The sequence below is a fragment of the Bos taurus genome, chromosome 26, assembly GCF_002263795.3.
Source record: "Bos taurus isolate L1 Dominette 01449 registration number 42190680 breed Hereford chromosome 26, ARS-UCD2.0, whole genome shotgun sequence".
NCBI lineage: Eukaryota > Metazoa > Chordata > Mammalia > Artiodactyla > Bovidae > Bos > Bos taurus.
This window is the reverse complement of record NC_037353.1, coordinates 20,615,637-20,629,673: the sequence shown is the minus strand read 5'-3', so window position 1 is coordinate 20,629,673 and position 14,037 is coordinate 20,615,637. Positions and strand designations below refer to the sequence as shown.

The 14,037-nt window shown below is 42.1% G+C and overlaps 1 protein-coding gene across 4 annotated transcripts in view; it reads right to left on the bottom strand.

The window, feature by feature from the left end:
- ENTPD7 (ectonucleoside triphosphate diphosphohydrolase 7) overlaps positions 1 to 6,395 on the bottom strand; it is a 39,146-nt gene extending 32,751 nt beyond the window's left edge. For all 4 annotated transcript variants that reach the window (XR_009492980.1, XR_009492981.1, XM_024985883.2 and 1 more), the window contains exons 1-2: positions 6,304 to 6,395; positions 4,790 to 4,972 (exon numbers count right to left, since the gene is read on the bottom strand). Coding sequence is in view for 2 of the 4 variants with exons in the window: in XM_024985883.2 (XP_024841651.1) it covers positions 4,790 to 4,972; positions 6,304 to 6,311 (191 nt within the window). In the remaining 2 variants the exon portion in view is untranslated. The remainder of the gene's footprint in view (positions 1 to 4,789; positions 4,973 to 6,303) is intronic.
- Positions 6,396 to 14,037: the final 7,642 nt, after the last annotated feature.

Sequence of the window (14,037 nt, the reverse complement as noted above, 5' to 3'; positions counted from 1 at the left end):
AGGAAATGGCTACCCACTCCAGTATTCTTGCCTGGAGAATTCCATGGACAGAGGAGCCTGGCGGGCTACAGTGCATGGGGTCAAAAAGAGTGGGACATGGCTGAGTGACTAATACACTTTTCTCATAGAATTGAATACCACTATAGACATGGTCTGTAGAAAATCTGAATTATTGAGTCTACTTTTAATAAATTTCCTCTCTCCCACCTACTGTCAAGATGTCAGCATATTATTAACCACTATCATCAGTGTGTCTACATCTAATGACCACCATACCCTTCCCACTACTACCATTCTACTACCATCACCTGCTATGTCTGAGACAAGAGAGAACCACGCTAATTAAAACAGTATGTACATGTACACAGTGAGTGAGTGAGTGAAGTCGCTCAGTTGTGTCCGACTCTTTGCGACCCCATGGACTGTAGCCTAACCAGTTCCTCCGTCCATGGGATTTTCCAGGCAAGAATACTGGAGTGGGTTGCCATTTCCTTCTCCAGGAGATCTTCCTGACCCAGGGATTGAACCCAGGTCTCCTGCATTGTAGGAGAGCAGGAGGGCCACCGTCTGAGCTACCAGGGAAGATCACTATATGTACACAGTAGTATATTTTAAATGGATAACCAAAAAGGACCCACTGTATAGGACAGAAAACTCTGCTCCATAATATGTAACAACCTAAATGGAAAAATAATTTGAAAAGAATGGATACATGTATATGTATAACTGAATCACTTTACTGTACACCTGAAACTAACACAACATTGTTAATCAACTACACTCTAAAAATAAAAAGTTAAAAAAACAAAAATATAGTTTGTAAAACAAAAGCAAAGAGGCTCTATTTGAGTCTAACATCACTACAGTACACAAGCTCCTAATACATGAACTTAGTGACGTCAGATATGGTTACTCATAAGCCTCTTCTGGTTAATTTCTGCTTTTTAATTTTATTCCTGATTCTTGACTATGTACAGTCCCTGATTCTTTGTTCCTGATTCTACACAGTTAAACTATTATCTCATTGGGAAACAATTATTCCTTCACATATGCCTTCCTACCTAGATTACAAATTCCTTGAGTTCAGGGGCCACGTTTTATTCACCTTTGTACTCTAGCGTCTAGCTCAGTGTCTCACATGCTGCAAGCTCTCAACAGATGTTTGTTTCCTAAATGCCTCATATAGGCAGCCATGAGTGAAGTTTAAGGACACGTGGTAATTTGTGGCCATATGCAAACAACCCTTCAGTAAAGAACAAGGAGCTCTAAGGCTATACGGCTGCTGGCTGCTTAGCCAGAGCATTACAGGGTGTAAAGATTTTGTCAGGGGTGTGAGGATTTTGTTGTCACTATACAGGCACAGTCTGAGTGTTCCTTAGCTCTGGGGCTGACTTGTTTCAGTTAATTCAGCGTAAGTATTTATTGAATCTGGCCACCTGAGTTTAGTAGTGGATGAGACTATCAGATCACTCTACCTCCAATGAGTCCCTCAGATGCATTTTCTTCTCTCCATCATCACTGCTGCCACCCACGTCTAGGCCATCATCGTCTCTCTACTGGAGTATTCCAATTTATTCTCCATAATGCCACCAAAGTGACCTTTTCTTAAAAAGCAGTTCTGATCACATCACTCTTCAAAGTTTTTCAAAGCCTTCCCTCTTCCCTTAAGATAATGTCTAAACCCCCTAAAATGGCTTAACAGGCCCAGTCTGATCTGCCCCTCTAGCTGTACAGATCACCACTCACTGCCTAGTAGTCCTTACTCTAGCCATATTATCCTACAAATAAATCCATAATTAGACCATGCTATGTTCCAATGAGAAACTCTGCTCAAGTATGTCGAGAAAATCTCAATAAGCATTTAAAACACTCAAATTATGGATTGAGTTTTCTAAAGTGAACAGGTTTCTCAAGACCAATTGTTAATAACTCTTCACTGATCTAAAGAAGTGTTTCCTCTTTGGCAAGGAAGAAAGAAAAATACAAAACAATACTGTTACTGGAGGAGGAAAGTTGAAAACAAACTTCTTGAAAAAAAGCACCAAGGTCTCCATGCCGTGGTTACTATCCCTCAGCACATAGTGGCCAGTCAATAAATGTTTGTTGAATGTTTTAATGAATGAATGACCAAAGTGAATAGGAAATGAGAAATTCTGGGGACAGAACAACCCAGAAATATTAAGGGGAGGATGCATGTGTCCCAATTCTGACCAAAAAAAGACTCAAGGAAAAAGTTGCTGGAGGTTTCCAGGAAGGGTCTTCATTCTTTTAAGAGGGCATGGAAGACCTGTTTCTCTCCTACAGGACACGAGTGAGAATGGAGGTAGCCCTGGCTGCTATGATACAACCACTTAGTATGCGGACAAAATGGGCAACTGAGACAGAGACTCCCATCCTGAGAGCCAATGTTGAACTTGTGGTCCTTCTACCCCTGAACTTCTCATTCTGGGAGCCAATAAACATTCTTATTATTTAAGTCAGTCTGACTATTACTTGTAGCCCAAAGCCTCCTAACTGATACTTTCTGGGAAGCAGTAAGGAGAAAATCATGTTGCAGATGATGAACACAACATATTACCATTTCATTCTGTAACCTAACCAGAAGCTAATCTATATTTTTTAGCTATTTTTTAGCTAAGCTAAAAAATAGCAAAATTGGGATTTTCCTGATAGTCCAGTGGCTTAGATCCTGCACCCCAATACAGGGGAGCAGGGTTCGATCCCTGGTCACGGAACTGAATCCCACATGCTGCAACTAAGACCCAGTGTAGCTGAATAGAATAAAATAAATAAAAAAAATAAAAAATAGCAAAATAACTGTTTTAAAGGAATACAGATCTTCTATGCACTGGTAGGCTATATCAAATAAAAGCTATATTAAATAATTCCGAATGTATTTTCTGTGAAAAAAGGTATTCAGCTGTCATGGAACTAACAATAGGTTAGACTCACAGAAGAAAATACTAATGAATTGGAAGGCACAGCAGTATAAAATATCCAGAAAAACAGAGACAGAAAAAAAGACTAGGGAAAAAAACAGTGAGCAGAACATAAGTGGGCTGTGAGAAAATTTCATATGACTCAACATATGTCACTGGAGACACCAAAGGAAAAGTGGGAGAGTATAGAAAAATATTTGAAGAAATAATATTAACATTTTCCCAAATTTGACTAAAACTTATAAATCCATAATCCCAAGAATAAACAAATCACAAACATAAGAATCATGAAGAAAACTACACCAAAGCCCATTACAATCAAATTGTTTAAAACCAGTGATAAAGAGAAAACCTTAAAAGCAGCCAGAGGAAGACACATTATGTACAGAGAGAACAAAGAGAAAAATGACAACAGAGCTCTCCGAAGACAAGCCAGAAGACAGTGACGTACCATCATCTGTAAAGTAAAGAAAGAAAAAAAAAAGATCAACCTAGAGTTCTGTACTCAGTGGACATTTCTTTTAAATGGAAAGCAAAATAAAGACTTTTCCAGTCATATAAAAGTTGAAAGAATTCACCAACCACAGATTCATACTACTATAAATGTTAAAGGAAGACTATCAGGCAAAAGGAAAATGATACCAAATGGAAATACGAAATCTATACAAAGGCATGAAGAGACCCAGAAATGGTAAATATACAAGCCCTTTTTTCTTATTTTTAAAAACCTCTTTAAAAAATAATGGAATGCTTAAGGCAAAAATAATAATGTATGGTAGAGCTTATAACATATGTAGAAGAAGTAAGAAGTATGACAACAAGAGCACCAAGGTCAAGGAGAAGAGAAGAATGAAAGTGCACTGTTGTTAAGTTTTTACACTGTGTGAAGAGGTATATTACTTGAAGTAGTAAGTTAAAAATGTATACTCTAAGCCTTAAACCATAAAGCAACTACTGAAAAAATAAAAAACAGAATTATATCTAACAAAACAACAAAGGAGATAAAATGGAATCATAAAAAAATGTATTCAAGAAAAGGGGGGCTAAAGAGGAAAGACAAACAAAGAACAGATGTGCCAAGCAGAAAACAAATAGCAAGATAGATCAAACCCTGAAGATAACTGATTAATGGAAAAACCTGAACAGCCCACATAAAAGGCACACATTGTCAGACTGGGTAAAAAGACTCAACTGAACTCTGTCTACCAGAAGCACACTTGAAACACAAAGAAACTAAAAGGCTAAAACTAAAAGAATGAAAAAACATCTATCATGCTAACACTAATCACAAGAAAGCTGAAACTGCCATAGAAATACCAGGCTAGTAGATTTCAGAGCAAAGAATATAATCAAAGATAAAAAGTCATTTAATAACCATAAAAGGGTCAATTCATCAAGAGTAGGTAACAATTGTAAACATTTATGCACCCAGTTAAGTCAGCCCACCAAAACACGGAAAGAGAAACATGCCTTTCATGGTTAAAAGGTAGCATTAGCATTTCTCAATCAGAACTGAACACTGCCAAAATAGGGATTAAGATCTTTTTAATGTAGTAAGTGGCATGCAGTTTTAACTAAAAGTGCAGTATTTCCCAGTATTCCCCAAAAGAGTCAAAGGTGGTTGTTGTTCAGTCGCCAAATTGTGTCCAACTCTTTGTGACCCCATGGACTGCAGCACCCCAGGTTTCTCTGTCTTTCACTGTCTCCTGGAGTTCACTCAAATTCGCGTTCATTGAGTCAGTAATGCTATCTAACCATCTCATCCTAAGGTAGCAGTATGTTAAACAGCTTATCAAAATATTTATGACTTCACTGCCAAAGCTGGTCAAAGCAATGTAAAGCTGACTCACCTTTCATATTGCCTATCTCGTGGTGATGAAGCACCCCAATGTCGAAAGTCCATGATTAACATAAGTAAAAGGAGACAGGATATGAAGAAGAGTCCTAGGAATGCCACCCGCTGCCGGGAAAATGGGCTCACTGTGGGCACAGTGAAGTACCAGGAGGCTGGGCAGAGGAAGGAAAAACTGATCCTGAAATAAGACAAACATTAGTAAGAAAAGTCTCTACAATTGAGTGCTAAAAATGGTTTTAAAGCTAGGTTAAAGCCCTTCCTAATAAAGACAAAAAAATGTATGCCACCAGAAGTCTAAATGTTCATTTAGTCTCAAAGTTTAGAAAAGGACCTATATGGTTCATGGAGCTTTTACTATATAAACTAAAAAAGCCTTCTCTGCTCTCTTTCCAGAGCCTGCACTTTGGGGTGAAATTCAAAGAACTAACTTCATGTTAATGAAAAGATCACCAGTCTCCCTGTGCAAACTCATATAACATTGAAGAATCAGAGCACTTGCAACAGTCGCACCAAGAATACTGTCAAAAAAATACAGAAGAGACAAAATTTATTAACTGATTTTTAAAACTATTTTAATGGGTAACATATACACACAGTAAAAAAAAAAAAAAAATCAGTTTAAAGGATATATAGTGGAGAGTGAGTCTTATGCCTTAACCCCTCATTTCCCTCTCAGAGGCAACCACTATTACCCACCCAGGGATATTCTGTGTGTGTGTGTGTGTGTGTGTGTGTGTGTGTCGCTCAATGTTTGTGTGTATGTGTGTCTCTCGCTCAGTCGTGTCTGACTCTTTGCAATCTCACTGTTCCCCAGGGACATTCTATGTATATGTGTGTCACTCACTCAGTCGTGTCTGACTCTTTGCAATATCATGGACTTTATGCATACACAAGAATAAATACATACCATCAAGGTAATATATCTGTGTATGTGTGTTTGTGTGTATCTCCACTCCTTTGGTTTTACACCAGTAGGTATACTGTCCTGCATCTTTCTCCATTTATTCTATTTGACAACTGTCTCATTTGCTACAAGTTGACCCACATATCCACATAAATCTTTTCTGAAACCTTCAGAGTATTATAATGTATGAATAAGTGTATTCAACTGTGAAGTTCACTTTTCATACTAGTTCAAAAGCACCTCAGTCTGTTTTCAAAGTTCATTACAAAACAAAAAAAATTTTTTTGTTTGTGTTTTTGTTTCACCTCCTCAAGGGGCACCTAGCCTCACTCAAGTGGAAATCTGAAAGAACATTACAACCTAGTAGCACTTATTAGAACAGAGCAAGCACTCACTCAATCACGCCGGGACACTGCTGAAAAGTACTGCTGTATCCGCCTTCAAAAGAATGCAACTCTGATCTTCTTTGCATCCATCTGACCAGGCTGCAAAGTCCACATGCAGCCCTAAAGCAAACCTCACTTGTAACAACCTCCCAAGGCCTCTCAACCTGCCTGCCAGCCCCCAGCTGAGCTTCCAGCAGAGGATAAAGTGTGCAATCTTACCTAGCCATGGGTTCCCGTCAGTGGTCTCAATGCCTGTCACCTCCTTTTCCTTTTGCCTTGGAAAGGTAGTCTCCTCGTCCTCGGCATCTCCTAAGTCTACAGCCTGGAAAGAGTTGGTTGGGTTTCAGGTTCATCTCCAGCAGTGCCCACGAGACTATACCCCCACTCCCCCTCACGAGAAGCCATGGCGCCCACCCACTCCCCAGGGCTCCCACTCCAGATGCGTTTGTTCTCGTTCCTGGGGCTCAATGGACCCTACCCCGGTTCCCTGGGAGCCGGGTGTTCTAGAGGGCCGGCAACGTCCTCGAGGAACCCGCCGTCCCCAGGTGGCCGGGATGGGAGTTCCTCTTTCCCTCGCCTCCCCTTCCGGCCCCACAGCCTTCCCATGCTCACACTCACCGGTCGAACGGCCAGCCGGCTCCCTCAGCACCGTTCTTCTAGGTCCAGTAGTGCTCCCAGCAGCTTCTAAACAAGCCGGAAGGAGGCCCGGGCAGCCGGCGGCGCCACGTCCCCAAGGAAACCGCAGAGAGCCAATGACTGACAGGGGACCCGAGGAGAGGGATCCGCCCTCCTCCAGCCTGAGCGACGGGCAAACCAGCTCTGTCGGCCGCACGTCGGTCCGCCAGGGTGGCCAATCCCATAGAGCGCTCGGCCTTACTGCCCGCCCCGGGATTTCCGGCGCGTCCAATCCGGAAGGGTGTCGTATGTGGCTCCGCCTGGATGGGCCGGCGGGGGCTCACAGGGGGAGAGGTAGCAAACTGCGCCCAGGTACCCAGCGGCTGCAGCCCTGTCGGTGGCGCGAGTTCTCCACTGGCCTCTTTCTCTGAGGCTGTTTTCGGGACAGAGCCGCTGGCCTTTTGGGGGAGTGGGGGTGGGTGAGAGATTAGGAGCTGGGGGTTCGCGACAAAGGTGCATTCCTTGCCTACAGCCAATCGGAGGTTTTGTGTCCACAAACCCTGCCCTCCAGAACGGCAGTTCTCCCTACAGTCTCTCAAACATGCCCCGGATTCCCTGTCTTGTCCCGTGAGAAAAAAAACATAAACTGGGGACAATGACGACTACACCGAAGCACTTATATCCATTCATCCAACATTCAGTGAATGTCTACTGTGAGCCAGACATTACGAGCGGCGGTGTCCCTGCCGTCCCGGACCTTACGGTGATACACACAAGGATGTTTCTTGAATGTTGCTTTTCTGCTTGGTTTATCAGGGGTTCCTCTCATTTCCAGGAGGGAACCGCTAGGACAGGATGAAGTCCAAGTCCTTACAAACGTGGCACACACATGGCCGTCCACGACTTGCCCATGCAGCCTCTTCCACTGCTCAGCTCCCTTTTTATGCTCCAGTCGCACACCTCTGGTTTCCGCCTCCTCTACCTCTCGCCTCCACCTGCCTTGGTCCTCTTTGCCAGATGAACTCAGCCTCGTCCCTTACCTTCGATTTCAGGGTCACTTTCCCTAAAAGCCTTACTTGATCTGCTGCTGCTGCTGCTAAGTCACTTCAGTCGTGTCCGACTCTGTGTGACCCCATAGACGGCAACCACCAGGCTCCCCCGTCCCTGGGATTCTCCAGGCAAGAACACTGGAGTGGGTTGCCATTTCCCTCTCCAATGCATGAAAGTGAGAAGTGAAAGTGAAGTCGCTCAGTCGTGTACTTGATCTACACCTCCTTTATAGATGCCTACTGTTTCACTTACCACGTTGAGTTAGTTATATTTATGTATGTATCTATCCCAATAGACAGGATATCCTTGAGGGCAAGGACTATCCGCTTCCACAGCAATGCTGGACACTCCCTGGCACACAAAATAGATTCATATATGACAATAAGTGAATGAATGACTGTGGGAATAAATGAAGACCACCCAAATGAGAACAAAGAGGCTATTCTATACCTAATGAAACAAGGCAGTCATTCACTATCACTTGGCATCTGGCAGAGAACCAAAGACTGTCAGGGGAGTGGGAAAGTTTAAGGTAGAAAAACAAAACGGGAAGATTTCATGTATGCACTGATTTGAGAGTACTGGCATGGGGAAGCTGGAGGCAGGCTACTAGAAGTATGGCATCTTAATGATTGTTTTGGTAGAGCATACTTGACTTTCTCCAGTTGGTCCTGAGTTGGAAAAGCAGGGCAAAAATTGGGGAAGCTGACAGTCACTGACCAGTCATAAGAATTCTTGGCTGATTGCTGCAGATTGATTGCTGAGCTGATTGCTGATTGTGGGTCAGAGTTTTAATTGTCATATGTGGTCTGACCATATTGAGTTTGTATATTCAGTCTCTCGTGACTGTTTCTTTTTTCCTCCATTACCCTCCCAACCTGGTTGAGTTTCCTAGCTTGCTTCAATTCTCACCTTTCTTCTTTGTCCCTCAATCCTTACTCTGCTTCAAGTGTTATATTTTATCCAGGCCCCCAGAAACTACATTGAGTAGAATAGTTGTGTAAAGTTAGGATTAATCACAAAAATATACAAATGTCAAGTGGTTTTTTTTTGTTCTAGAGCCCAGTTTGGTGCCTAGAAAAAGATAGATGTGGGAAAAATTCAACAAATGTTTTGGCTTTCTTTTTTTTTTTTAATTCTTGAAGTTGCCTACTAACTATGCAGTTATAAATCTAATCTATGTATATTTTAAATTCCAGCATTCCACTAAATGAGTGTTTTTGAGCAGAAATAAAATGCCTATTTATGTTTTAAATTGTACTTAATGTATATGGTTGATGAACTATTAGAACTTGATGGTGCATTCAAACATCTTCTAAATTTACATTTCATAACTATTGTTACAAAACAGAAAAGAGGACTTCCCTGGTGGTCCAGTGGTTAAGAATCTGCCTACCAGTGCAGGGGACAGGGCTTTGATCCCTGGTCTGGGAAGTTTCCATACGCCGCAAGACAACGGAGCCTGCGTGCCACAGTTACTGAGCCCTCGGGCTCTAGAGCCCGTGCTCTGCAACAACAGAAGCCATCTCAGTGAGAAGCCTGCTTACCATAACTAGAGATTAACCCCTGCTCACCACAACTAGAAAAAGGCTATGCACAGCAACGAAGACCCAGTGCACCCCAAAATAAATAAATACAATTTAAAAAACAGAAAAGAAACCTACCTTTTAATCCCAATACTGCCTTCAAGCATTTGTAAAGCATGATTCTTTACAAAAGCCTGCAGTGCTTATTTGATTAACAGCTTACAGGGCTGAGTTCTGAGGTTTCCAGTCAGGAGGCCAAAAAAAATGGGTTGAGATCATTTCTCCATCTCATTTGCTGTAATTCAACATGTTGAAACAAATTACAGAAATATGCATTTCAAAACAGGTTTTTAACTGCTTTTTAAAGGCTTGTCTACAGTTAAATTTGCAATTTTCTCAAGATGTTCTTGACTCTACCCAGCCCTGAGCAAAATCAGTCAAACCAGCCCCACACTATGTGTTAGTTGTATGCTTAGCTTAATTTCTCATCAATTGTCCTTCATTCCACACTTCATCCTGCCCTAACCTCCAATGGAGTTTAAGGTGGTCTTCGCTCTCCCCTCCAAGTTTACTCATCTCTCCTGATGTGTCTTGTAGGTACTTTATTGTCCAAGACCAAATTCACTGTTGCTCCACTCATTACCTTATCCGCCCAAACTTCCTCCATGCGTATTCCCAACTTTGATGAAATACCCTGTGATTCACCCAAGCAGAAATCTGCAAGTCATTCTTGAATCTATTCCTTCTACTTCCTTTTCCCATTCCATCCGGTTAGTCACTGCTGCTGCTGCTGCTGCTGCTAAGTCGCTTCAGTCATGTCCGACTCTGTGCGGCCCCATAGACGGCAGCCCACCAGGCTCCCCCGTCCCTGGGATTCTCCAGGCAAGAACACTGGAGTGGGTTGCCATTTCCTTCTCTGGGTTAGTCACTGGGTGTTCCTAATTCAAAGACCTAAAATTCTCTCTAATATCATCTGCTGAAATCTTCCAACTGGTCACCCTACCTCCAAAGACCCATTCCCCTCTTGTGTACCCTTCTATTCTGGCATAATGAAATATAATCATGCTATTTCCTGTTTTAAAATCCTTCTGTGGTTTCCCGTCCAAATTCCTTGGCATAGTATGGCAGATTCTGCTGACTCCCTACCCAAAACACCAATGACCTCTCTTCCACCTTGTTAACAGAATCCCAATTTTATTGTAGAAACCACACTGCTATGCTTGGCTATGTGTTTCAAGAGTGCTAGCTCCCACCTCAGCCCTAGAGAGTAAACTGTGACTGGTCTGTATCAATCATAGTGGCCTATTCCTTTACCAAGTATTGAGCCTGGGCATATGGTGCAGTTCTAGCTAAAGGGAAGTCAGCTGTTGGGAGGAATGGGAGGAGGAGGAAAGACATTTTGGGGAAAGATTTCCTCCATCTTAAAAGAAATTAAAAGTTTACATAATGAGAGAGAGAGAAGAAAAGGACCCTTTTCTACCTCCAGAAGTAATCTTAAGGATACCTGGAGCCGCTGTAGTCATCATAAAATGACTACAACCATTGGGGTAGGGGGCAATCCTGGGAATAACAGAATAGAAATATAGAAAAAACATGAGAGAAGCCCTATTTACGGACTTATTATTTAAGGTACTAAATTCATTATTGTTCTTATTTTAAATCAGTTGAATCAGGGGATTCTGTCAGCTGTGGTCTCCTGACTGATGTGTGCTTAAGTCGTGTCCGATTCTTTGTGACCCCATGAACTGTAGGCTGCCAGGCTCCTCTTGTCTTGGCTTAAAATGCCTTATATGATCTAACCGCCAATATCATCCAAGCTACTCAATAGGTATTCTCACATATAACCCTGACATATTTACAGTTCTCAGAATTATGCCTTTTCTTACCTCTGAGCCTTTGCACTTGTTATTACTTCTGTGTAAATGACTTTCTTTCACTTCTCTACCAAATGAACTTCCTCAAAGCTCAGCTCAAGTGTCACCTTCTCTCTGTGAGCTCCCCCAGTCAGCTCATGCACTTCTTGTCTGCTCATGTAGCACTATGCTCATGCATACTTCTATTAGGGCAAGAATAATTGTTTTAAAAGCTGGCAGCTGTTTGAGTGGGCCTGGTATCAGCTGGCCTGGTAGGAAGCCAGAATATTTAGGTTTTGGATGATAATGGGTATGTTTGGTCAGGGAAAGTGGGATCCCCTGGGCTACTCTAGATGGGAGAGGTTTAGACCAAGAAGACTTCAATTATTCTCTAAATAAAACACAGAAATTTTGAGAATTCCCTCTAGAGACTGGGTTTGGGGAGCTCTGGTAAAGAAAAAAAAATGAAATAAAAGAAAGATGAGGGACCTGTGCAAGGTGGTGGCAGACAAGACAGGAGAGAGCAGCCCAAGAGAGTCCCTATATTGTCTGTCTATGCTGCTGCTGCTGCTGCTGCTAAGTCACTTCAGTCGTGTCCAACTCTGTGCAACCCCATAGACGGCAGCCCATCAGGTTCCCCTGTCCCTGGGATTCTCCAGGCAAGAACACTGGAGTGGGTTGCCATTTCCCTTCTCCAATGCATGAAAGTGAAAAGTGAAAGTGAAGTCGCTCAGTCGTGTCTGACTCTTTGAAACCCCATGGACTGCAGCCCACCAGGCTCCTCTGTCCATGGGATTTTCCAGGCAAGAGTACTGGAGTGGGGTGCCATCACCTTCTCCGATTGTCTGTCTATGGTTGTATAATAAATTATCTCTCCCAGTTTCTGTGAATCAGGGATTTACAAGCAGTTTGGCTCAGGGTCTCAGAGGCTGCAATCAAGATGTCATCTGGGGTTCTAGTCATCTGACATCTTAACTGGTACTGACATATATGCCACTAAAATGGCATACTTACGTGGCTGGCAAGTTGATGCTGTCTGTTGGTGGGAGGCCTCTGTGCCTTCTCACATGGACTCTTTCCTGGGATCCTTGGGTGTCTTCATGATGTGGCAGCTGGCTTCTCCCAGAGTGATCTGAGAGAGAAGGATAATGTGAGTGCCAGGTAGAAGCTTTTTCTTTTTATGACTTAGCCTCAGAAATCACATATCTTCACTTATGCCACATGTTATTTGTTAAAAGCCAGTCACTAACTCTCAGTCCACATTCACAGGTGGGGCAGTTAGGCTTCACTTTTTGAAGGGAGAAGTATCAAACAATTTGCAGACATATCTTAAAATCACTAGTCTTCAAGACAAGGTGGTCAGGGAAATTTCAAATAATAGCACTGACATCTAGAACTCATCTTTGAGTTCTGTGATACATTATAATCCTCTCCACAACCCTGAACCTTCAGTAAAAGTCTAATAACACTATAGCCATGTGTTGGAGTACCTTGAAAAATGATGGCCTAGCAGTGCAAAATAAGGACAGCAACTGTAGGAAGTGAATTAACAAGTAGGATGATTGAAAATTTAACAAACACAGGAAATCAGTGCCACAAGTCATTCACAGAAATGAAAGGCTCTTCAGAAATATCAGCTGGGGAGGTGGGATGCAGTTGAAAATGCCCACAGTACTTGGGGTGAAGGCATGGGGAGAAGGATAGTAATCTCCTTCTCTTGGTTCCCGTTCTGATTTTTTTAAGTGTGGCCACCTTCAATAGGCCATGTGAATTTGAGGATTCTGACTCCATCCTGGCTCTAGGAGTGGGACATGCAAGCCAGGCCTAAGGTAATGGGCAAAGTCCCATCCTTTGGCCACAGCTGTTGTTTTCAGGAGTGGTCACACAGCCTAATTCCAGGCAAAGAGACATATTTGCTGGAGCAAATAAAAAGTTTATTTGCTTTTCTTAGGGAGTGTTTGAGGGAGCCCCCCTCCAAATTCTTGATGACATGGTTAAGTTACTGAGTCCAGTGAAACCTGAATTCCATTCTATCTCTGGATAGCCAATTATTTGAGCTAAAAAAATATCCTTAATTGTTTAAATCAGTATGAAAGGGGTTACTCTTCTTTCAATGTGTTGTATGTTTGACAATTTTCACAATTAAAATGTAGGGAAAAATTACATTAAATACCATTTTCTCAGCTACCAATCTGGGAAAGATTAATGTTTGATGATATACTATGTTAGTAAAGGTGTAAAAACCACTCCATTCTTCCATACACTCAGGCCCCAAATTTTGGAGTTATCCTTAATCCTTTTCTTACTTTCATACCCACCCCCCCCCCAGTCCATAAGAAAAGCCCGTTGGTGCTACCTTAAGAATGTATTCAGAAGCAGCCATTTCTCACTAACCTCATTGTTACCACCCTGGTCTAAACCACTAAGGCAACGAGGAAATGCACATTGCATAAGGCAAACATGGACCAGGTGACAAGGTCAGGGATGTACCTTTGGGGAAAAGAGTGAAAAGGGAAAACAGAACCTGGAAAACAGCTGGGAAAATGACACATAATTCAGGGCTTTAAGGTTCACGGGTTGAGGCCCACATCTGCTGTTTTCCGCTAATGATGATATTTATATTGTTGATAATGTTTGTTGCCGTCATAACTGTGGCTAGTTGCTTGCTTTGAAAAGATATCCCATATATCTTTATAAAGGATTCAGCACCACAGAGCATTAAAAATATATCACATCTACTTAGATAAATAACCCAAGTGTCATTCCCTGCTGATAGTTTATCTTCTTTGTATGTCAAGGACAACAGACAGTTTACATTATCTGATAATATTCAAGGAAAGTTTTGCAATTTTAGCCATTTTACTTAAGAAATTAAAAATATTTAAATCTAGTCTTTACGATACAAATTT